This window comes from Anticarsia gemmatalis, chromosome 10 (genome assembly GCF_050436995.1).
Source record: "Anticarsia gemmatalis isolate Benzon Research Colony breed Stoneville strain chromosome 10, ilAntGemm2 primary, whole genome shotgun sequence".
Taxonomy (NCBI): domain Eukaryota; kingdom Metazoa; phylum Arthropoda; class Insecta; order Lepidoptera; family Erebidae; genus Anticarsia; species Anticarsia gemmatalis.
This window is the reverse complement of record NC_134754.1, coordinates 5,989,631-6,010,877: the sequence shown is the minus strand read 5'-3', so window position 1 is coordinate 6,010,877 and position 21,247 is coordinate 5,989,631. Positions and strand designations below refer to the sequence as shown.

Here is a 21,247-nt window from a genome sequence, read left to right as displayed (position 1 = left end):
CTTGAATAAATATAATAATTAACTTGATAATATAATAATAATGAAAAATATTTTTTAAGTTTTTTAATATTACGAAAGTATATTATTATTTTGCGAATTATTAAATGACATGTCATCGTCGTTGTATGCGAACATTTGTCGAACAGGAGATTTTCACAGTTTATTGAGGGTCTCTAACTTTTGGTTGACAGCGTTCCAGGTTATTTTGCCAATACATTTCGACAACTAAAGCATGCTACTGCCAAGGGGTAGATAAGGCACATTTTGTGAAGATAAAGGTTGGTAATGAATTTATTACTACACCACACTGAAATAAAACATCCATGTTTATTACAATCACTCAGCCACTCAGCACAGAAAAATCGCTGATTCAATGCGTTTATTTTAAAATTAATTCATGTTTTAATTTTACGTTGGTACGTACATAGGTACCTACACCGCCCGGCTACAAGATACATATAGCCCAGGTATTTAATTTTTTTGAACTAATTACTTACTTACTTACCTATAGGTATACCTATGCCTACGTGCCCAAATCTAAAGTAGGCTATAATCTTGATTCACTAAAAAGGTATTTACCTAATACCTACTTCTATCCTAACTCCGTGGTTTCTGTCAGTAACAGCATCGTCTCTTCGTGTCACGTATTACGGTGCCAAGTATCCGTGCTAATTTCCGATTTATGACTACTCGGACAGTTTTCGGCATTGTTTGATAAAAAAGTACGTTAAGGACGATCCACTACTTTGATGACGAACTACGGAGTTGACAAATTCACTTCAACAGATCCGGGAGACACATTATTGAAAGGTAATTTAGCTAGGTAGGTACTTACCTACCTAGTAAAAAGTTACCTGTGAGCATCAATAACGCAGTGGTTATAGTGACCGGCTCGAGACTAGAACATTTCAAGTCTATACCTATCTAATTAGAAACTCGGATTTGAAATTGACGTCACTTAACGGTCACATGATTACAAAATAAGCAGAAACACCGAATAATCAAGGCGCACGTCTTGACTTCTTGAGTCTTGGAAATTAAATATAAAACTGAAAGCTCATACTCTGTTTGTTTGATATGCTTTAACAGTTTTCCTTATAGAATTGGCTAACGTACGTAGCGCGTACCTACCTACTTACTTATATATCTTAAAATAACGACTTATGAAAGTATGTTTTCAGAGTCTAACCTATCTCTACGTAGTGTAAAAAGCAGTGATTACAAGGATCTAACTGCGAAAATAGTAGGTGATTTTGGCAAATGGCAACTACGTATCAGCATGCTAATGAGTCTTTTGAAAATACCAATTGCATGGTTTCAATTGAACATAATATTTATGGCTCCACCTCAAGATTTTTGGTGTGAAAAACCGCCAATGTTTACTAAACTCACAGATCAAGAATGGAGAAAAATCTGTTCACCTGTAAGTCAAACTTACGAACAAAAATTTTTTTCAAGCAATTAGGTACCTTATCGGATTTCAGGGTAAAATAACAATCAAAGACATTAGGTTAGATTAGGCAAATACCTACATATAACATGAGGAATGCAATGTGTGTCCAAGATCTCAGTGTTACATACTTTGTAATAGGTAGTACCTAAGTACTTACTCTATAATCCGGGTGTTTTTTGCCAATCTGATAGGTTGGTAGGTACCTACTACCCCCACGTAATCAATCAAAGAGACGTCGAAAGTTAGATATTCACCTTTAAACTGATACCTAACTTAGTTTGCATTGTATTATGAACTCACGTGATTGAACCTATGTTTTAACTTTTAGAGAGTGCAAGAATTCCCATGCTTAATATTTGATCCAGATATAATACTCTTTGATCCAACATTCGATAAGACATTGGTACCTTTAGTGCCTTGCCCGAAATTTGTTTACGATACTAGCATGTTCAAGCGTACCATAACTTCGGAATGGGATTTAGTTTGCTCCAAGCGCTGGCGTACTCACGTATGTATAAATACTTACACAATCTGTTTGTAAAAAAATGTTGAGCATGTCTTATAAACAATTACAAATATTTTAGCTCTGCCAATGCGTAATGATGTGGGGCATACTGGTTGGAGGAGTAATCTTCGGAGTTCTAGCAGATAAATATGGACGACGGATACCGCTAATGTGTGCGCTATTTATGCAGGGTGTTACTAGCTTACTCGCTAGCGTAATACCGTGGTTTTGGGTGTTTTTAACTGATTGGTTTATTCTAGCATTGGCTAATGGTGGAATCAGTGTGGTTTCTTTTGTGCTCTGTATGGAGGTAATTGTTATTAATTTAACGTAATCTATTTAATAAATGTCGAAGTCAGTGGCGCAGCGGTTAATAGACTGAACTTCCAATGCGCTCGGGGTCGACTTCGTCTTAGGAAAAAAAATCACACATACAAATACTCAGTTGTTTTTTGTTGTTGTTTGTAAGACGCCACTTAATATTTAAACTAAGCACTGGTTAATGTTTTAGGTCGTGAGTGGCAAGTGGCGAACAATAATTCCAGTGTTATATCAACTTCCTTTCGGTCTTGGCAATGCTATAATGGCTGGACTTGCCTATTGGCTAAGAGACTGGAGAAAGCTTGGAATCGCTCTGTCTATGCTTTCTTCTTTGTACATCTTTTATTGGTTTTGGATACCAGAGTCGCCTAAGTGGCTTATTGCAACTGGGCAGACTGAGAAAGCCTTAGGTACATATGTATATCTACCCAGTGGCGTAACTACAGGGTGGCAAGTCGGCAAAATGCCACGGGCCCCCAGCCGGAAGGGGCCCCCGATCATAGGAGAATCCCAACTCCCAATTTTTTAATTATCATACATTTCAACTTTCTTATATTGGGGGGAGGAGGCCGACGGATTTCGATGAATTTGCCACGGGCCTCGAGCGATATAGTTACGCCACTGTATCTACCTACCATTTATAATCATGTCACTTCGTAGGCATGTTTTGATTAAACTAAAAGGCCTTTTTTAAAGTTATAGTCACCCGAATAACAATAATTACAGAAATACTTCAAGAAGCAGCTATAATGAACGGTAGACCAATTAGTCGGAGATACATACGAATACTGAAAAATAATTACCTAATCGGTCATAGTAAAAAACCTCCTGGATTTATAGCATTTATTAAATCCAAAAATTTGAGAACGAAAACCATTTTGCTAGCCATTAACTGGTAACCATTTTTATAATTTCGTTAGTATAGTCTGACAACGTAGTAGAGAGCCTACTGTGGCCCTGTCCCTACCTTCTTACATGTTATTTGATACCTGAATGTTCTTTTACAGGTTCTGCACGGGTCTATCATTCTACACGTTTGCCCAATATTTGGGTTCAATCGGAGGAAATGTTTTCGTGTCTGTTGGTATGACTGGAGTAATTTCAGCACTTGGTGGTTTAACATGTGTATTTGTTCTTGCTAGAGTTGGAAGAAAAACTGCTGTAGGAATATATCAATTGATCACAAGCTCTTGCTTTATACTCATACTATTGATACCCAGGGACCCTGAAAGCGACTGGCTGAGACTATTGTTCGCTGGAATAGGTTTTGGAGGAATGGCGGTAAGTCGCTGAAGCGCGAAATCGAATTGCAGATTCTTGATAAATAATTTACTCTCTATTGAGTACAAAAATAATACACCTGATACCTAAAACCTTTCCCTTACTTTTTTTACTTAGCTCTATTTGTCTGAGAGAGAGTTTTAGATTGGTTATCGCTTTATAGAACGTTTCAAATCCTCAAATTCAGGGCAATTCCACAAATGGTACCTTCCTATTAGAACTAGTCGCCATATTGTATGAGAAATCTGGCAAGTCTTTATGTACTTAGTCCAAATAAGAACCAAAATCGTGTTCATACGCAAATCAAAGAAACAGGAAAATGTTGTTCGCAGCGTGTTATAGGTCAGACGAGACACATTGATGTCTGTATACAGTCTGGGGAATAATATACATATGTATATTATAATATACTTAATCTTAGCATAATAATGAAATATAGCAATACGACCATGGTTCGGATATACATCGACATTCGACGACTTCACACACTTCTAGTCGTTGCCGTTGGTTCGATTCCCACGCCGTGTAATGTAGGTATAATGTGAACGTCATGCATGATGCATTAAAAAAATAATTCGCCATTGTTAATAAAGACCCTAAGTTTAGACTAAGTCTTAGGACGTCTTAAAATACTACAACTACTACGGCAAACTCAGGTATGGTTTAATGTAGGTGAAGTTACACGACAAGATCGATAACATTGATAATGTAGATACACTTTTGTAATTACCTAGGTACAAAGTTCAGAGCCATAACTCATAGCTGCTACTACAATTACTTACTTATGTTATGTTGCAGGGCACTATACCAGCGCTATACTTATTCACGGGAGAACTGTTTCCAACACTAGGCAGAAACGTTGGCGTCAGTGGTGTGACCACGTTTGCTCGCATCGCTTCCATGATCGCGCCGGCTGTCGTCACCTTGGAGTCGGTAATGGTGGATTTGCCCCTGATCATCGTGGCTATCATATCCCTTTGTCAAATTTTATTAGTATTACCGTTACCTGAAACCAAAGACGTCCCATTGCCCGAGACTTTAGAGGAGGCGGAACACATATAAGATTCAAGTACCATTTAACTTTAAACATTAAATAGTTACCATCTCACATATTTGTATTAGATGACCTAATAACATCACGTTTATGTAGGTGAGTAATTTGATGTGATCATTATACAGAATGATTACTCCCTTTCTACTGATAACCTCAGGTTAAAGGTGAAGAAAGTAAATGTGATATAATCGAGACAACACTTACATACTGAAATAAGATACAATCACGATGTAAAAATATTTATTATAAAAGAACTACTTTCGACAGACATACCTAATTATATTACTATGTAGATATTCTTATAGACATACAATACTATAATAGTAGCTATTTCTGTATGACAAATGTCATTTAGGTATAATATAAATGCTTATTAACCTGGTAAGTTTTCTAACATTTGGAATATTTTATAGACCTGTCTAGTAACATTAGATTACAATGTGAGCTTGTTTTAACTTACATTATAATCCACTATTGCTAGTACTGGCCTTGAAATATAGGTGCAAAAGTTCACTAAAATATATATAATATGTATATAAAATAAGATTAATGGATTTCAGTCCATTTAAAAAGTATTATAACAACTAAGTTCCTCGATCTAACACATGTGCAGCAACAAAAACATGAGAATGGACTAGAATATCCACTAATTGCAAATAACAATATTATAATAAAATATATTTTACTTGTACTGTTAAAAATGCATTACAAAATTGTACATTAAAAATACATTTGGAAATTAATCTTGTTTTTCACTTGCCATTTGGTTTTTGATATTTTCGATTCTATGTAATAAAGTGGGGTGGGAATGGTACCAAGCTGAATACAACTTGTCATAAATTGGGTAGTCCAAATTGTCTTTTCCTAGTTTTATGAGGGCAGATCTTAATTCGTTGGGATATGACAAGGAAAGGGCAAAGTTGTCAGCTACAAATTCAAATTTCCTAGACAGTGCTGTGGCAAAGTAGGATAAAATTGAATTATATGGTGCCAGTATCATCTGCAGTACAACAATCAGACCAATGATTATTGGTTCCTGACCAGCAGGGAATCCAAGTGAAGTATACAACATGGAATACTTAAACAGCAATCCAAATGCAGTAAACAGAAGAAGCAAATTCACTTCAGTTAAAGCAATAGATTTGTAGATATGGCTACATTTCCAGTGTCCAAGTTCATGAGCGAGAACACCCAATATTTCACTTTCTGTGCATCCAGTGGTAACTTTCTTCTCTTCATCAAACTTTTCTAATAAGGTGTCAAACAAGACAATTCGTTTTGCACCAAATAAGCCACTAAAGTAAGCATTACTGTGGGCAGACCTTTTAGAACCCTCTACAATATAAATCTGAGATAGGGGAAAATGTAACTTCGATGCTAAGTTTTCTATTCCTTTCCTTAGAGAGCCATCAGGTAGTGGTACAAACTTATCAAATAGTGGAGCAATGACTGTCGGGTATAGTGTCAACAGAATAAGTGTTGCCACAGTTGTGAACATCCATAACCAAACAACAAACATATTTCCTCCAAGCATAATAATGTAAATAGCTATAGAAATAATAGGAAGAGTGATAACTAGACTGAGCACTAAGGACTTTATCTGATCTTTAATAAAGAATCCAATGGTCTGTTTGTTGAACCCGTGTTTCTGTTCCAACACAAATGTACCGTAAATTGTAAATGGCATAATAATTACAAAATTGAAGAATGTCACAAAAGTCATGAATAAGCAACTTATTATAATCTCTCTATCTGGTGAGATATTCAATGCTGCTCCTATATTTTCTGATTTGAACCAGGCCACATATATCCAACGATTATACAAAATGACAGAAGTTAATGCTATATTGTAGAACTCCTTCACAATTTTAAATTGTGTTTTATCAATCCCGTAGAGCCGTGCCTTTTTAAATGATTCTTCATTTAACATTTCCTTCAAGTCATCTGGGATGGTGTTGTTTGTTTTGTATATTTTTAACTGTAAACAAAGTCAATGAAGTAATACAGATACATAGTTTACACACGTATAGAGTTAGGCACATAAACACAAAACATAATGATTTTTGCAGTACTGCTATTTCTACCACATTTCAAAAGTGACAACAATTTACGGTCACTGCATATGTACCAAAAATGTGTTTAGGAACACTGTAAAATGGAGTTTCCCAACTTTTTGTTATACTCTCAGCACACTGAATTTTCTTATTGTAAGCGTAATCCTGACCGCCACTGCGTAAATTATTTCAGTAACAATCATTTCCAATACAGTACAAATAGATTTAACTACTGAGTGGATAAATATACACTTAATGTTTCATAGTCAGCAGACCTGAAATACATATTTTGAACAACGAAAAGGCAGATAGACTTTGATGAACAAGAATAAGAATCAGGTAAATAGCATGTAGTCGTCTTCTATGAACCATAATGTCTTGATAAAGCAACTAGAAAGTTGATGTAGATGAAAAAATCATATTGATACTTTACCTGCCGCAAAGACAGATATAATTCCCATAAATATTCCACCCATGAGAATATTAATATCAGGGACACGATCACATCTTCGTCGAACTTCATTTTGAAACTGTAATAATTATCTTCTTATATTGGATTTGATTTAATTTTTCAGATTCACAAAGCCGACTCAATGACATTTACACCGCACTCGATTTGACATGACATTACTTTGACATTGAGTGCATTTTGTAACAGGTCTGTCAATTTTTCAAGTGTTCTGATTGGTCCACTTGTTACAGATTCTGCAGATAAAAAATAATCGTTTAGAAATTTATACACAAGTTAGTAGGTACCTACTTTCTTTTTAACCATCAACTGCCCTTTAAATTGCAGCGACTCAGACTTAGCCATATTTGTATTTTTTATATAAAACAATAGCCTCGTGCATGTTGGATGTTATTATTTGACGTATATTACAAGTTATTTCAATTAAGCTTTCGGCGACCCGCTGATAACTTGCCGGCAAATTTAATACTTACAACCCATTCCTCCAACCATTATGAGAATGGACACATATAAAAAGGGGATTTTGCTGGGAAAATACACATAACAGCTTCAGCTGTGATCGAAACATTTAATCCAGTACTAAAAAAATCACTGACTATGTCATTCTCAACTTCTAAAATATTTACTATTTATATTATTGAATTACTTGTAGTATGTATTTACTTCTGTGCTGCAGAAGAAACATGTGAGACTGTGCCAACTGAAATACATGTTACAAAAGGTAACATATAACGAATATCTTTAGTGGTAGATTCATTATCGTTATGTTTACTACGTTTGAATTGCACTTTTACTTACACATGCCACAATAAGTATATAATTATAATTTATTTATTGCAGAGGAATATGACGACATGGGTAGACTAGTAAGATCTTGCAGCGGAGAAGTTAGTGTCAATAAATGTGAGGGAATGTGCAGTAGTCAAGTGCGACCATCGATTTCGGCACCCACAGGATTTTCAAAGGTACCAAATTCTACTTTCTGCATTTGAGATAGGAACATTATACATATTATTATATCATATTTGTAATAGAGATATTTTTTATGAAATCTTTACATAACTACAGTTGTTGAATAGAAGCAAAAGCAAATAGGTATATTAATATTAATTTGCTGAAATTACGATATATATTTTTCCAGGAATGTTTCTGCTGCCGCGAAAATTTTTTGCGTGAGCGTTTAGTTACGCTGACCCATTGCTATGATCCTGATGGTGTGAGGCTTGAAGACGAAGATGGTGCTATCATGGAAGTTCGCCTTCGTGAACCCGATGACTGCAAATGCTATAAGTGCGGAGATTTCAGCCGCTAGATTTTTACCATTTTATGTGATAAATGTTTAAGAAAAAAATGGCATCATGAAGAACGTTTGTTGATTGTATAATTTATTTGTGTGTTTAATTTTATTGGTCAAGGGTTTATAATATAAGGTTTCGGTACTAGCTAAATAAAGTATTACTATAAAATGTAGTGAGCATATAATATTGTAATAAATTAGAATATATAAACGTTGTTGAAAATATATAAATTTTATAAAGTTGAAATAATATTTTATTAATTTCCTGCAAACCTGCCTATAACTACATATATTCATACATACATACACAATTTAACATAACACCCTTTGTCTCATAGGGGTAGGCTTCTTTCTTCTTTCAACCCACAACGATCTCATTTAATCTGTCATTTATAGTCACACCGCAAATATAACTTTGTCTAACATCAATATTGATAAATATTTAGGTAGGTATATTTATCAAAGATAATCTATAGAAGTAAAAAATCATATTTATCTACCACACGCAAGTTTCATATTATTATTTTAGAACATTTATTATGGCCACACCATTTCTGAATAAGGAGATAGTTGGGTGTTGGTTAGTATACATAATACATAGTAACGTAGCAAGTGAAATACTAATAGGCATTTTTATCCGTTTGCTATCACTAGAATACGTGCTAGAATACCTACTAGTCTTCAAACTGCCCCTTATCATAAAGTTCGGATTGGACAGCATCAGCATAATGATAGTCAGTTGAACATTTTTGTAGGTGAATGCGAAAGTTTGTGATGAATGTGTGTTTGTTACTCTTTCTCGAAAAAAATACTCTACTGATTTTGGTACGCTGATAGATTATAACCTGGATTAACACGAAGGATACTTTTTACCCCGGAAAATCGGAAGCCGAAAGTGTTTTGACATATACAATTACTATGACTTATCTTATTCTCGATAGAACGTTGAAGCAGTTGAACTAATGATTATTTCATTCATTTGAAGAAAGTAAGTAAGCCCACAAAGTCTTGTTGCTACGATGATGGTTCCTCAAGACAAATAAAAGCGAAGGGCTCTATGATATGACTGACGACTGACATGACTGATGACTTAAATAGAAAAACTCACAACGTTTAACGGAGTAAATACGTTTCTTACTAAGGAGAAAGAAATGTTCAGGTCGATAAGCAATAATAATAGCTCAGCAGAAGAAGATTAATGACTAACCCAGTTAGGTTAAGGTTTATCTTTCCTTTTGTAGTGGGGGAGGGACTAGGACTGGCCAACTGTGGGTTTGGAGTAAACATTGTTTAAAATAACGAAACACGTAGGTACTTACCTATTAGATTAGGCATATAATAATTTAAAAAAATAATGTAATGATTGAAGGAGTATGACTGACTTAAAGCTTTACAGTTTAATATCCATGCTGGAGATTTCTTAAAAGTCTTCTATTGCTGATCTTTTGGTCTGTGATGTCCCGGCCTACGTAACTATCCTTAACGACCTGTGACCATTTCTAAAACGTTAAACGCATTTTACGATCACCCAGTACCACGAATGTAAAATGTAAGTGGGTTCTTTAAATAAAGAAATAAAATATTATGGACCTACGTAAGTAGGTATAGCCTTTTCGAAGATAACAATTGTAAGCTGTATAAGAAGAATCGCTGAGTTATCGATCGATAAATCACTAGCAGCAAAGATGTAGTACAAAAATAATATTATGTTAAAAAAACGAAATAAGTGCTTAATAACTAGATCATGGGAAAACATACCGATCATTTTTCTGTAAACTCCGAAAAATTGCTAAAAAGTTTTGTCCATAAAATGACAGAGTCATGGACATTATTCTGGACGTTGGCCACTCCAAACTCGACACCTGGTCATTACACCAGCCAACCAGTAAGCCAAGATAGGATACATTAGGTACTGTTGTAAATGAGGATTTTTTTTATGAGTTTGGAGTAGGCTTTGATAGCTGGGTGGTATATTGTTATGCGTTGATTTTCCACACTTGATTTTGAGGGGTGGAACTCAAGGCAGATCACCTATAACTATGAAAGTTAGGTTTGTCTGTTTTACGAAAAATAAGAACTTGTAGTTTTTATAACGATTAACATCGTAAATAGGCACTGCATGTTAGAGAGATCCTTAAAACTGTTTTTAAAGGGTTGCGACTTCGGAATCCAACCGGTACTTTGTCGACATGGTGAACCTGCGCAATGCTTAACCCCTCATTTCGGGAGGAGACCCTTGCTTAATAGTAGAAAAGGAATCAGGAAGGATTAATGCATTTACACCTACTACGTCGACTTCGTAACGCACCGGGAAATTGCCGATATTCATCCATATTTAAAGAACATGGATAAACAAATGAGGAACCCACATAACCGATGCCAAAATTGTACAATATCAAATGTATTTTTTAAATTGCTTTGCAATCTAAGTATTTCTCTACAATAGTTAATTACATATATTATGTCATAGCATACTCAACTCCAACAGCGAAGCCATTTACTGATCGATTATAACGTGTCAACGCCGCTGGGTCTCTTGTTCTTGAGTTAAAATGACTTTCATGTTATGTATCACATAAGTTTTTTTTTCACACGTAAAGGACCTATATAAGCCAAAGTAGCTCAGTCATTTTCACAGAACAGTTCCATCCGTCAAACCATACAAACGACTACCATCAGTCTATTGAAATTCATCATTATGTCTCGTTTTGAAGTTGTTATTTTGAGCTTCGTGTTTATGTCTGCTTGCCAAATACAAGAGAAACCAGTGAAGGCTCAATCGGTGGAAGTGCCTATGTCCCCAGGTAAGTAGTCTTGACAATATGTTCTCAATCAGCAAGATAGGAGAGCCAAAGTTCTAATGTTTGTAATTTATAACAAATCAAATGGCCATAAAATTATAAAAAAGTGTAACGCTGTCTGTCCTTTAGGTCAAGAATGCCAGATGACACCAGTTATTCACGTCTTAAAACACCCCGGATGCATACCTAAAGCTATACCTTCATTTGCATGCATCGGAAAATGTAGCAGTTATGTCCAGGTATTCATCAGTTTTTTTGTTATTAAATTGGGTACTAAGTAAGATTCTGTAAAAAGAAAGGTGATTTATTTCTTAAAATGTTTACAGGTATCTGGCAGCAAAATCTGGCAAATGGAACGTACGTGCAATTGCTGTCAGGAGTCTGGAGAACGGGAGGCTACAGTGGTTCTCCTTTGTCCGAAAGCTAAAAGCGAGGATAAGAAATTGAGAAGGGTAAGCAAAATATTATTAAAAAACGAACCCGTGTGATTCCCGTTGGGATCGAAATACTACTACCTAATGTCTTTTTTAAATTTCTCTAGTAAAAAATTACGATCGTGAGCATTCATTCGTAATACTCAATATTTTCAGATTACTACCAAAGCACCACTGGAATGCATGTGTCGGCCATGTGGCAGTATCGAAGAAAGTGCGATTGTACCTCAAGAAGTCGCTGGGTATGCTGAAGAAGGACCTCTATACAATCACTTCAGAAAAACCTTGTAAATGATTTTAATGTGTTCCCCGGAGATGTTAGTGATTTAATATTTTAAGAAATTGCCAATATTAAATAATAAGTTGTTAATTTTAAAATGATATATTAAATAAAAACCTTTGACCAATAATCATGTATTTATTAACTAACTCAACCCAAATAACACCTTTCCTACCTATAAGGTAGCCTAGACCGAAAGGTTAGTGGGCTAATCCCTTATACCTTGCAAGGTGAGGAGAAAAGCTGACAAGACCTTGTAAGCTTTTCTCTCAAACCTACTCGGTCCTAATTTCTTGAAGAAATGTAAAAATGGTTTGAATATTATACAAATTATCTTGTAAATTATAACCGTGTACAAAAGTAAACATGACGAGGGATCTATTTATATAAAATTTTATTTTATAGGTATCTTTTATATTTTTGAACGCACGTGTAAATGTCATTTCAGTTTGACATTCTTGATAAGATAATTGTCAATGTCAGTTTATTTTGTTTGTGTTTTGTCTCTGTACTAATCTGTGTCTTCGTCTTGGAATTCTTCAAAAAGAAATATTGATTAAATTCTAATCTTCTTAAAAATGAGTCGCCGAAAGCGTGCAAGGGTATACTATACTTGTTGAGTCCATATTAAGTTTGAAATATTAGAATTTTATTTGTTTTGATGTTTAGGTTATGTTTATCGATCGTAGGTTGAGACCCGGGAATTGGATGAAAAATTGAAACAACAAGATGATTCTGAATCTGATCAATCGGAGAGGAGTAAGGTCACATCTTCAAGTCCTACATCTGTTGGTGGCCGTCGAGAGTCTTCTTCGAGTCGCACCGTCGATGCTAAAGAGAGCAAAAAGGAAGAAAAGGTTGAAAGTGAGAACAAAAATGATGATATTGAAGAGATAAACTATAAAGAAATGCTCAACAGGTACATTCGTAATGCTTTACTTCTAGTATTATTTTTTTGAAACCTTACCCAATCTTACCCAATAATGTCATTGATATTAAATAACTTCATTAATGGATACATAATTTGTAATTTCAGCCTCGAGGGGGCAGCTTTTCAATCTCGACTTCCATTCGATAAAATGTCGTCACTAGAAGCAGAATGTTTCTCTGACCTGCAAGGTGCATCAAGCCATGCATTTGTTCAAATAAGAAACCGCATTTTGAAGCTGTGGTTTGAAGATCCAAAGAAACAGCTTACTCAAGAATATTCTGTTCAGAAAATGGAGGTTAGTATGATATTTGATAAAGTTTTGATAGCATAAAGCAAACAAGTGGTTGTCATGTACAGGTGGTTGTGCATCAATGAAACTAACTTGTTACTAGAAAACATTTAAACAGAGATCTATTAACTTGTATACCACAGCTGCTAATGACTGATCCCTTTATATTTTTAATTTCTGAGTATAAACACCCATATACATAAATGCAGTTAGGTAGTAAATTCTGTTTTATATTCCAGCCACCCTACAATGGTGACCCAGCACTGGTTATGAGGACTCATGCATTCTTGGAGAGGCATGGCTTTATAAATTATGGTATCTATGAGCGTATTACTCCTATCCCAACTCCACCAAAAGGAAAGCAGAGGCCAAAAGTCATCATCATTGGGGCAGGTTGGTTTTTTAATCAGTACAGCAATTTTTAAAAATATATTTAATACTACAATTGGTCTCAGGGCCTGAACCCCTCCCTCATTTGGGAAGAAACCCTTGCCCAGTAGTGGGATAGTCATGAGCTTAAAAAACATATTATACTAGGTACCAAGGTATTAAATAGTAAAACTATAATATCAAGAAAGAAGATAAACACATTTGGAAAGTTAAAGCTCTCAAAGAAATTTCTAATAAGACTGACAGTTTAAAACCTTAACTACCTATATAATTTTTCTAATAAATATATTAATGTGTCCTGTACAACTATTTCAGGTGTATCAGGTTTGGCTGCAGCACGTCAGCTTCAATCATTTGGATGTGAAGTTGTGATCTTAGAGGGCAGAGACAGAGTTGGAGGCAGGATTGTTACATATAGAAAAGGCCCATATGTTGCTGACTTAGGTAAGTTTAACACTAATACGACATTAAATATACAAATTATTATTAAAGCATGGTCCACAACACTCTCACATACTAATAATAAGATTACAAAATGAATGTACTACTATTTTGTTATAGACCAAGTGAGATGTAAATAGTTCATTTACAAGCAATCCATTATAATTGCTATCATAATCTTTCTTAATACTTAAGTTATTTCTAGAATTTTTAACTATTCAGCATCAAAAGAGATGAACAGTAAATTATTTCATATTATAAATAGATGTACTACCTAGTTGTAAACACAAAAATTGGATAATGTAAATTCTTTAATATCCAATTAGAATATTATAATTATTGTAACATCTTTTTGTTTTTCATGTTTCAGGAGCCATGGTGGTGACAGGATTAGGTGGTAATCCAGTGACTACATTGTCAGTGCAAATGAATATGGAACTGCATAAGATAAAACAAAAATGTCCTCTTTATGAAGCCACTGGCAATCAAGTGCCTAAGCATAAGGATGAAATGGTGGGTCATGTTTGTATTGTATAAAATATTATTTGAAGTATGAAGGGATTTGATCTTTGGTGCCTGCTTTTCTCCATGGGAGAAAGTTGCGGTTTTAAGTACGTAAAATATAATTGCTGTTTAAGCTAAACCTTGGTTCAGGATGCAGGGCAAATGAGCAAGTAGAAAATAATACAATAAATCATATTTCCATTTTATAAATAAGTGGATTCATTGTGGGAACAGTTTGTTAGTAATTCCAAATAGTCCTACCAAATGGTAATGCCCTAACAGGACTCTAGCTAAAATAATTGTCTCTATGAGTTATCTGAACTAGAGGCATAACACATAAGAAAACTAAAATTTCTTTACAAAAAACGACTACAGGACATGTTTATGTTAAAGTATATTATTATTTATTTGATCCAGGTCGAACGTGAATTCAACAGACTTTTGGACGCTACATCTTATCTGTCTCACCAAGTTGATTTTAATTACTACAATGACACACCAGTTTCTCTCGGACAAGCATTGGAATGGGTCATAAAACTGCAACAGAAAAATGTAAAACATAAGCAGGTAATATTTCATTCACTCATTTCAATATCGGTATGTTTTTTAAATGATAAAATCTATAAATACGTATTTTATAATTTTAATCGGATTTTAGATACAACATCTAAAGGCTGTTATTACATTACAAGAGCGTCTAAAAACTAACATAAATAAGTAAGTACACGCAACCATTATTTAACTCTCTAAAGATAGTCTGGCTACCGCTATTAACTGCACCACTCCGCCCAGATGGAGCTAGTTCTTCTCAGAGACTAACTAGTCCATTGAAATGTTACATGAGATTTACATTTCTTAGAGGACGCAATTTTATTTTTGGAACATGCAGGGGGGGTCAGTAGAAGCTTAACTTGAAGTTTGTGGGGTCGCCACCTTTGTCCCCCGGCCGCCATCTTGAAAAAGGGGGTGGAAACACTTTTTTCGCTATATCTCGGAAACTATGCGTCTTACAATAAAATTGTAAAACCATAATTTGTAGCAAATTATTTTGTCTACAAATACGTTTCAGAACTTTTTGCCCTAAATTAACAATTAAAGAAGTTATAAGCAAAAAAGTGCATTTTTTTTTATAGTTATTTTCTTGATTGTTCTATAACTTTTTTTAGCAACAGCCGCGCGGATTGGTCTCTGAGGTTAAGCCACGCTTGCCGAGGTTGTTTGGTGGATGGGTGACCATCTTAAACATATCGAGTTCCTCCCTGTTTCGGAAGGCACGTTTAATTGTGGGTCCCAGCTGTTATTTTCGAAGATATTTGACAGTCGTTAACAGTACTCAGAAGCTTGAAAGTCTGACAACCAGTCTTAACGAGGAGTATCGTTTTATATCCCAGGTAAATGGGTTGTGGAGGTCAGATAGGCAGTCGCTCCATGTAAAACACTGGTATTCAGCTGCATCTGGTGAGACTGGAAGCCGACTCCAACATAGTTTGAAAAAAAGGCTAAGCTGATATGAATATATTAAAAAAAAATAACTCAGACCAATCTTGTAGAGTATTTTTTGAGGAAAATTTAGCCCTATATATATTTTTTTATTTCATTATTTAGAAACTCAGTAACAGCGCTCCGAAATAGACTGGATTCGGAAAGAATTTTTTTGTAAAAAAAATTACACTATTTTGCTTATAACTTCTTTGATTGTTAATTTAGGACAAAAGTTATTTAACATATTTGTAGACAAAATAAATTATGCTTTTACAATTTTATCGTAAGACGCATAGTTTCCGAGATATAGCGAAAAAAGTGTTTCCATCCCCTTTTCCAAGATGGCGGCCGGGGGACAAGGGTGGCGACCCCACAAACTTCAAGTTAAGCTTCTATTGACCCCCCCTACATGTTCCAAAAATAAAATTGCGTCCTCTAAGAAATGCAATATTCGGCCCTCAAATTGTAACATTTCAATGGACTAAACATGTTAGGATATTAATTAAATCACAAGTCATATTTATCATACCTCATTTACCGTTTAACATGCAAAAATAAAATCAAGTCAAAATTAAAAGAGACAAAGACGGCCTCCTGGCACAGTAGTCATTATTATTGCCCAAGAGATGTGGGTTCGATTTCCACATTTAAGAACACAATATTGAATATTTTTTTTTCGGAGCTGATTATACTTATGTGTTTGTAGTTTATGTGCGTTTCTAAATTCACAGAATAGTATCAAATCTTGGTGCCAGGGTAGTCATTTATTAAAAGAAAAATATTATACTGTTGTATTTTTGCAGAATGTCTGATATCAAAGAGCTCTTGAATTCAATGAAAGCTGAAAAAGATGCTTTGCTGGCAGAGAAAACTAAAGGTTTGACAGGAGACGCAGGCATTCTAAACGAGTTCAATTTACGTCGACTGAACAGAGAGATGAAATTATTATGTACTGAATATGAGGTGCTGGTCACACATAATACTTCTATTGAAGATAAATTGACTCAGTTGGAAACCAATCCACCCAGGTACGGTATAGATTATTACTATGCTCTTTTATAGGTGCCGCCAAACAATTTGAACAATTTCGCTACTTTGAGAATTTTGAGGTCCTATATGAAATAAGTGCACGGCGCAACGCACAGCGTTATTTCGCTTCGATCACCCGATTGATAGGTCACTCGATCGAGTCTCCTGCGGGCTGGATATATGTTTTATTTGCGTTCTTCTACAGAAAATTGTATTAAAGTGGTTTGGTAGAACCTATACTAATTGTCGTGTGTCAATACATTTCGCAACACTCGTGTTTATGCAAGTCGAGTGGAAGTGCAGGCGAGGAAATGTCAAGGAAACCTAGAATATGGGTATTAGTTTTAGTCTTAAATTATTTATCTTGAGGTGTCTGACTATAGTCTCTATAGAGAGAGGTATAATTACCTCTTGCTCTTTTCTGTAACTACTATGAAATCATCATGTCTCTTCTTCCTCAGTGCGAAATTAAAATATGCGTTTGAATTAAATATTTAAGACATTTTATGAGTACATCTTATAATGAGGAATATTAATAATTAATAATACTTTATATTTTAGTTCGGTGTATTTGTCGGTACGAGACAGACAAATACTCGACTGGCACTTTGCTAATTTGGAGTTCGCGAACGCAACGCCGCTGGGCAACCTGTCACTGAAACACTGGGATCAAGACGACGACTTCGAGTTCACGGGGAACCATTTAACAGGTATGTTTCTATAATATATCATTTTATTGTTAGCCATGTAAGCATTTAAAAACATTCGTTACTATAATTGCACACTTATTATTATTTTCGTACTTATCGTGTGTGGCGTACAAATCAATCATCAATTAGATAAATGTATAGTTGCGAATCAGACGTAAATGGAAGTACTACTATCCTTTTAACAATATTTAAAGATAACTATCTAAAAAATTGAGCTGTAATCTTCAGCTATGCAAGTTTTATTGCACAAGTAGAAAGAAACTTGGAACAAATTCCTTCTGTTGGTAAACTGCTTATTGAGCAGAATAATTCGATTGAAACGGCTTGAGTTGCTTGGAACTCATCAATCATTAACCAATCGCAGCGACACGACTAGTTGATCGATGAAGTGACAAACAGTGTCGATACTCGGTAGCGAACCGCGCCATTAGATCGGTTTCCGTCGCTAATCACCTGAGCACTCGGAGCTTCGGGCGTTGCGCGTCGGGCCTACGAAGGCAATAAGTTCAATTAGCCGATGCCGCGGCACTCGTTAGCGTTTTCCTGAACGTTTCCGTGCAATCCAGCACGATCGATGCGCCATTGTGTCACACACAAAAGATGCTACCGAATAGCAATAGCTGTCCCTATAAGGGTTGTTTTACCTCGGTGTGTTATTTGTTTCCACTTAAGTCTTGCTATCTGAGCAACGGTAAGCCTGTACTTATATGGCGTGTACATTCTATACTTTGATACAGGGATATCTTTGGCGAACTGACGTTTACAAAGCGTCTATCCATATTTTAGTTAATAACAGACAAACCGCAATGTTTAATGATACTTACGTAAACGCTGACCGTGTTGAGTTCGTCGTAATTTCGCTGTGAACATCGATTGCAATTGTTGTTCGCGAGTCGCGAGTGTGGTTGCTCGGTGGCTCCGTTCGTGCCCAAGGGCTCGCTCCGTTATGAATGTGGAATTTTCGAGTTAGTGGCCGGTTGTGATCTTTAGCAGCGGATGGGGGATTTTTGCCCCGGGCATCAGTTCGTGTCAATAATTACTATCATTTCTTGCTACAAGTTTCCATCTTCTACAGTCGATAAATTACCCACTGACTTCTGTGAATTGTCGTAATGAGCGTTGCAGAAAACGCAAGGCCTGCATTTAGCTACTTTACACATGTGTACCTACCACTGATAACTGAGATGCATCTTGTTTAGCTTGTTATGTAATTGTGGCTGTGGGTACCAATTACGTTACTTTGTATAGTTTACATCTACAATTTGTAACAGATAAAATTTACATTTTACTCTCTTGCAATAAACTCCCTATTGATATCTAGAAAATTCTTAGCAGCTTTCTTCGTAGCATTTTTTTGTTTTACTCTTAATATCCTGACAATTAATAACCTTGGGTCTGAATAAGAGTAGACGATCAGTTACCAACTTACTAATGTCGCTTACCACCGATATCTCCCGGAATTTCGCCACGTACCTACCTAAGTTGATATCATCTCTCAGTAGTGTCATTAGCACTATTTAATTTCTGCGCATCATCAACGCTCATAATAATATGGAGTTCTACCACAGATGAATAAATAGTTACTACGGTTACAAAATATTTGACAAACTAAAAGAATTAATATCATTTTGTGTGTATTTGCGATTAGCTTAATGTATTGTTATGATTTTACCGTCATGTAAGCTGTCAGTTTCTGAATAAAATAGCATTTGTTCAGATTTCATTTATGTCCGTCGATTACGCGTAAAATATAAAAAGGGAAGGAGTGAAACTGTTGCGTCTGTTGTTCAGTCAAAAGATATGTATCGCGACATCCCCGAGACGCCTCTTTTGTACGTTTGGCTGTGCGTGTGTTGTCGGCCATATTTCTCGCTGTTCGCTCGCTCCGGTGTTCGCGGCGTGGGTAGTTGAAAAATGACATCTTGATTGTTGTGCGTTATTCTACTCATGAGAATGTTGAGTCGGAGTGGTCGCGTGCATCGCCATTGTAGAGCTTCTCAGCCGCGGGCCCTACAAATTGAACGATTGTTAACCGTTCCTTGAAAACCCTCTTATCGTGACTTGTCACGGAATTATTACTTTTACCAAGATATCATATTTTGTAAGGATCTAACGAGTTCTTTGAAATTATTATAGAACATTTCCGTTTCATAAGTTCAATACCTAAATTTAATCTACTTGTTGTAAGAAACACATTTAATTTTGGAGTTGTATCTAATTATGTACCGTGTCATATACCTACGTTGTTTTTCAAGCTTGTAACATCGGATTGTATTCGAAGACATATGTTATTAAACGAATGAATATAACCAGTACTGCCTCACTGCTGGACGGTCTTCCAAAATGATGGAGTTGCTGGGCCTTAAGTCCACTATGCTAAGTCTAAGCTAGGCTAAGTGCTTTAAATGTTGTTTTAAAATAATCTTTGCCATGCAATGCAGTATCTAATACGTTATTTTCACTCACCACCGTTAGAAAACACACCATGATATTTTTTCTTCGCGTATGAGTCATTGCTACAAGTACCTACATTCAGATGATAATAATTATACGCAAACTATGAGTTACCGACTTCGTATCGTTATTTGTTTGCAAACCATAAATAAAACAAGAAAGCCATAGTCAAGATGAATTATACGCTGTTTTGCTGTTTGCCAGCGACAAATGGCATTAGGAACAAGTCGCTGAACAAGTCAGGTCCCAAATGATCGGAGTATAGACGAACTCACGGCGGCAACGAGTTTTGATAACACTGTGCGTGGCGAGATGCAAGGCTGTAATGAATGTGATACAAGCTCAGCCTTCCTCATTTATCACTCGCTCTATGAATAAAATATCTCGACGTTGCCTTTCGGATAGTGTCTGGTCGTGCCGGGACGCTTACGGCTCACAGCCGAGCGGCGATCACAATCTTCAGCCTAGTACCTAATAGTCCTGGGCTCTCTGGAGAAATCCACACCGTCCGTTCTTATTACGTCTCTTGTTTGGTGCAAAACTGCCACTAGGGAATTCTTTGTTCGGATCTCTAGTTTAGCGATCCATTTTCTAATATCGCGAGTGCGTAACTCTCTTAACTTTTCATTATGTTTCTTTTGCAATGAATCCAGTTTAAACATAAGTACAGTGAAATACTTTATAAAAAAAACTGATTTGTGCAAAGTAAAGTTTGCTAATAGTTCAATTAAACCAAATAAGGTCATATTGGTTGACCTAAGCCTATCTCTCCCAAAAAAAATCTACCATGGTGTATTTACAATTACATTTTACCTAGGGAGAAACTTGTAGCTGTATGTATGTATCTTGTTGCAATGTTGTGCGATTTCCCGGTTTATTTTGATGAGTTCCAAGAATTTTACGTTCAATAATTTATTATTTTGAAATAGCAATTTTTATAATAGTTCGCGTATAACTGCGTCCGGTCTTTTATAAATTCTAACATGCAATTTAAATTCTATGTGACACGCCCGTAATACCTGTCTGCGAACTGACGGAAAAACAAGCCTGTCCCTTAGGGCTACATGT

The 21,247-nt window shown here is 35.6% G+C and overlaps 5 protein-coding genes across 6 annotated transcripts in view; 4 read left to right on the top strand and 1 right to left on the bottom strand.

Annotated features, from left to right (window-relative positions):
* Positions 1-1,185: 1,185 nt before the first annotated feature.
* On the top strand, positions 1,186-4,690 carry LOC142975826 (solute carrier family 22 member 3-like). Its single transcript, XM_076118908.1, has 7 exons — positions 1,186-1,423; positions 1,782-1,961; positions 2,038-2,268; positions 2,470-2,689; positions 3,006-3,174; positions 3,287-3,560; positions 4,359-4,690. The coding sequence occupies exons 1-7, from the start codon at positions 1,280-1,282 to the stop codon at positions 4,620-4,622; spliced, it is 1,482 nt and encodes a 493-aa protein (XP_075975023.1). The 5' UTR covers positions 1,186-1,279; the 3' UTR covers positions 4,623-4,690.
* Positions 4,691-4,837: 147 nt separating this feature from the next.
* Positions 4,838-7,305, bottom strand: LOC142975827 (CAAX prenyl protease 1 homolog). Its single transcript, XM_076118909.1, has 2 exons — positions 7,102-7,305; positions 4,838-6,592 (listed from the first exon to the last, which is right to left on the bottom strand). Exons 1-2 carry the CDS (start codon positions 7,189-7,191, stop codon positions 5,354-5,356), a joined length of 1,329 nt encoding a protein of 442 aa, XP_075975024.1. The 5' UTR covers positions 7,192-7,305; the 3' UTR covers positions 4,838-5,353.
* Positions 7,306-7,696: 391 nt separating this feature from the next.
* Pburs (bursicon subunit partner of burs) lies at positions 7,697-8,637 on the top strand. Its single transcript, XM_076118911.1, has 3 exons — positions 7,697-7,858; positions 7,978-8,102; positions 8,279-8,637. Exons 1-3 carry the CDS (start codon positions 7,735-7,737, stop codon positions 8,447-8,449), a joined length of 420 nt encoding a protein of 139 aa, XP_075975026.1. The 5' UTR covers positions 7,697-7,734; the 3' UTR covers positions 8,450-8,637.
* Positions 8,638-10,924: 2,287 nt separating this feature from the next.
* On the top strand, positions 10,925-12,067 carry Burs (Cuticle-tanning hormone bursicon). The gene is made up of 4 exons (XM_076118910.1): positions 10,925-11,238; positions 11,365-11,474; positions 11,562-11,687; positions 11,826-12,067. Exons 1-4 carry the CDS (start codon positions 11,133-11,135, stop codon positions 11,958-11,960), a joined length of 477 nt encoding a protein of 158 aa, XP_075975025.1. The 5' UTR covers positions 10,925-11,132; the 3' UTR covers positions 11,961-12,067.
* Positions 12,068-12,421: 354 nt separating this feature from the next.
* The window catches only part of Su(var)3-3 (lysine-specific histone demethylase Su(var)3-3), a 233,573-nt gene continuing 224,747 nt past the window's right edge, over positions 12,422-21,247 (top strand). For both annotated transcript variants that reach the window (XM_076118907.1, XM_076118906.1), the window contains exons 1-10: positions 12,422-12,551; positions 12,639-12,868; positions 12,986-13,175; positions 13,409-13,562; positions 13,875-14,003; positions 14,371-14,513; positions 14,922-15,071; positions 15,163-15,221; positions 16,790-17,014; positions 17,577-17,725. In XM_076118907.1, coding sequence (XP_075975022.1) covers positions 12,528-12,551; positions 12,639-12,868; positions 12,986-13,175; positions 13,409-13,562; positions 13,875-14,003; positions 14,371-14,513; positions 14,922-15,071; positions 15,163-15,221; positions 16,790-17,014; positions 17,577-17,725 — 1,453 coding nt within the window. In that variant the 5' untranslated portion in view covers positions 12,422-12,527. The remainder of the gene's footprint in view (positions 12,552-12,638; positions 12,869-12,985; positions 13,176-13,408; positions 13,563-13,874; positions 14,004-14,370; positions 14,514-14,921; positions 15,072-15,162; positions 15,222-16,789; positions 17,015-17,576; positions 17,726-21,247) is intronic.

What these genes read in the sequence shown, in the direction of transcription:
- LOC142975826 (XM_076118908.1), top strand. Translation starts at nt 1,280, where the DNA reads ATGCTAATGAGTCTTTTGAAAATACCAATTGCATGGTTTCAATTGAAC. An exon ending in CCAAGCGCTGGCGTACTCAC is followed by an intron (nt 1,962 to 2,037) that starts GTATGTATAAAT and finishes CAAATATTTTAG; the next exon opens with CTCTGCCAATGCGTAATGAT. An exon ending in GCAGACTGAGAAAGCCTTAG is followed by an intron (nt 2,690 to 3,005) that starts GTACATATGTAT and finishes CAATAATTACAG; the next exon opens with AAATACTTCAAGAAGCAGCT.
- LOC142975827 (XM_076118909.1), bottom strand. Translation starts at nt 7,191, where the DNA reads ATGAAGTTCGACGAAGATGTGATCGTGTCCCTGATATTAATATTCTCA. An exon ending in TATATCTGTCTTTGCGGCAG is followed by an intron (nt 6,593 to 7,101) that starts GTAAAGTATCAA and finishes CTTTGTTTACAG; the next exon opens with TTAAAAATATACAAAACAAA.
- Pburs (XM_076118911.1), top strand. Translation starts at nt 7,735, where the DNA reads ATGTCATTCTCAACTTCTAAAATATTTACTATTTATATTATTGAATTA. An exon ending in TGAAATACATGTTACAAAAG is followed by an intron (nt 7,859 to 7,977) that starts GTAACATATAAC and finishes TATTTATTGCAG; the next exon opens with AGGAATATGACGACATGGGT. An exon ending in CACCCACAGGATTTTCAAAG is followed by an intron (nt 8,103 to 8,278) that starts GTACCAAATTCT and finishes ATATTTTTCCAG; the next exon opens with GAATGTTTCTGCTGCCGCGA.
- Burs (XM_076118910.1), top strand. Translation starts at nt 11,133, where the DNA reads ATGTCTCGTTTTGAAGTTGTTATTTTGAGCTTCGTGTTTATGTCTGCT. An exon ending in GGAAGTGCCTATGTCCCCAG is followed by an intron (nt 11,239 to 11,364) that starts GTAAGTAGTCTT and finishes TCTGTCCTTTAG; the next exon opens with GTCAAGAATGCCAGATGACA. An exon ending in AATGTAGCAGTTATGTCCAG is followed by an intron (nt 11,475 to 11,561) that starts GTATTCATCAGT and finishes AAATGTTTACAG; the next exon opens with GTATCTGGCAGCAAAATCTG.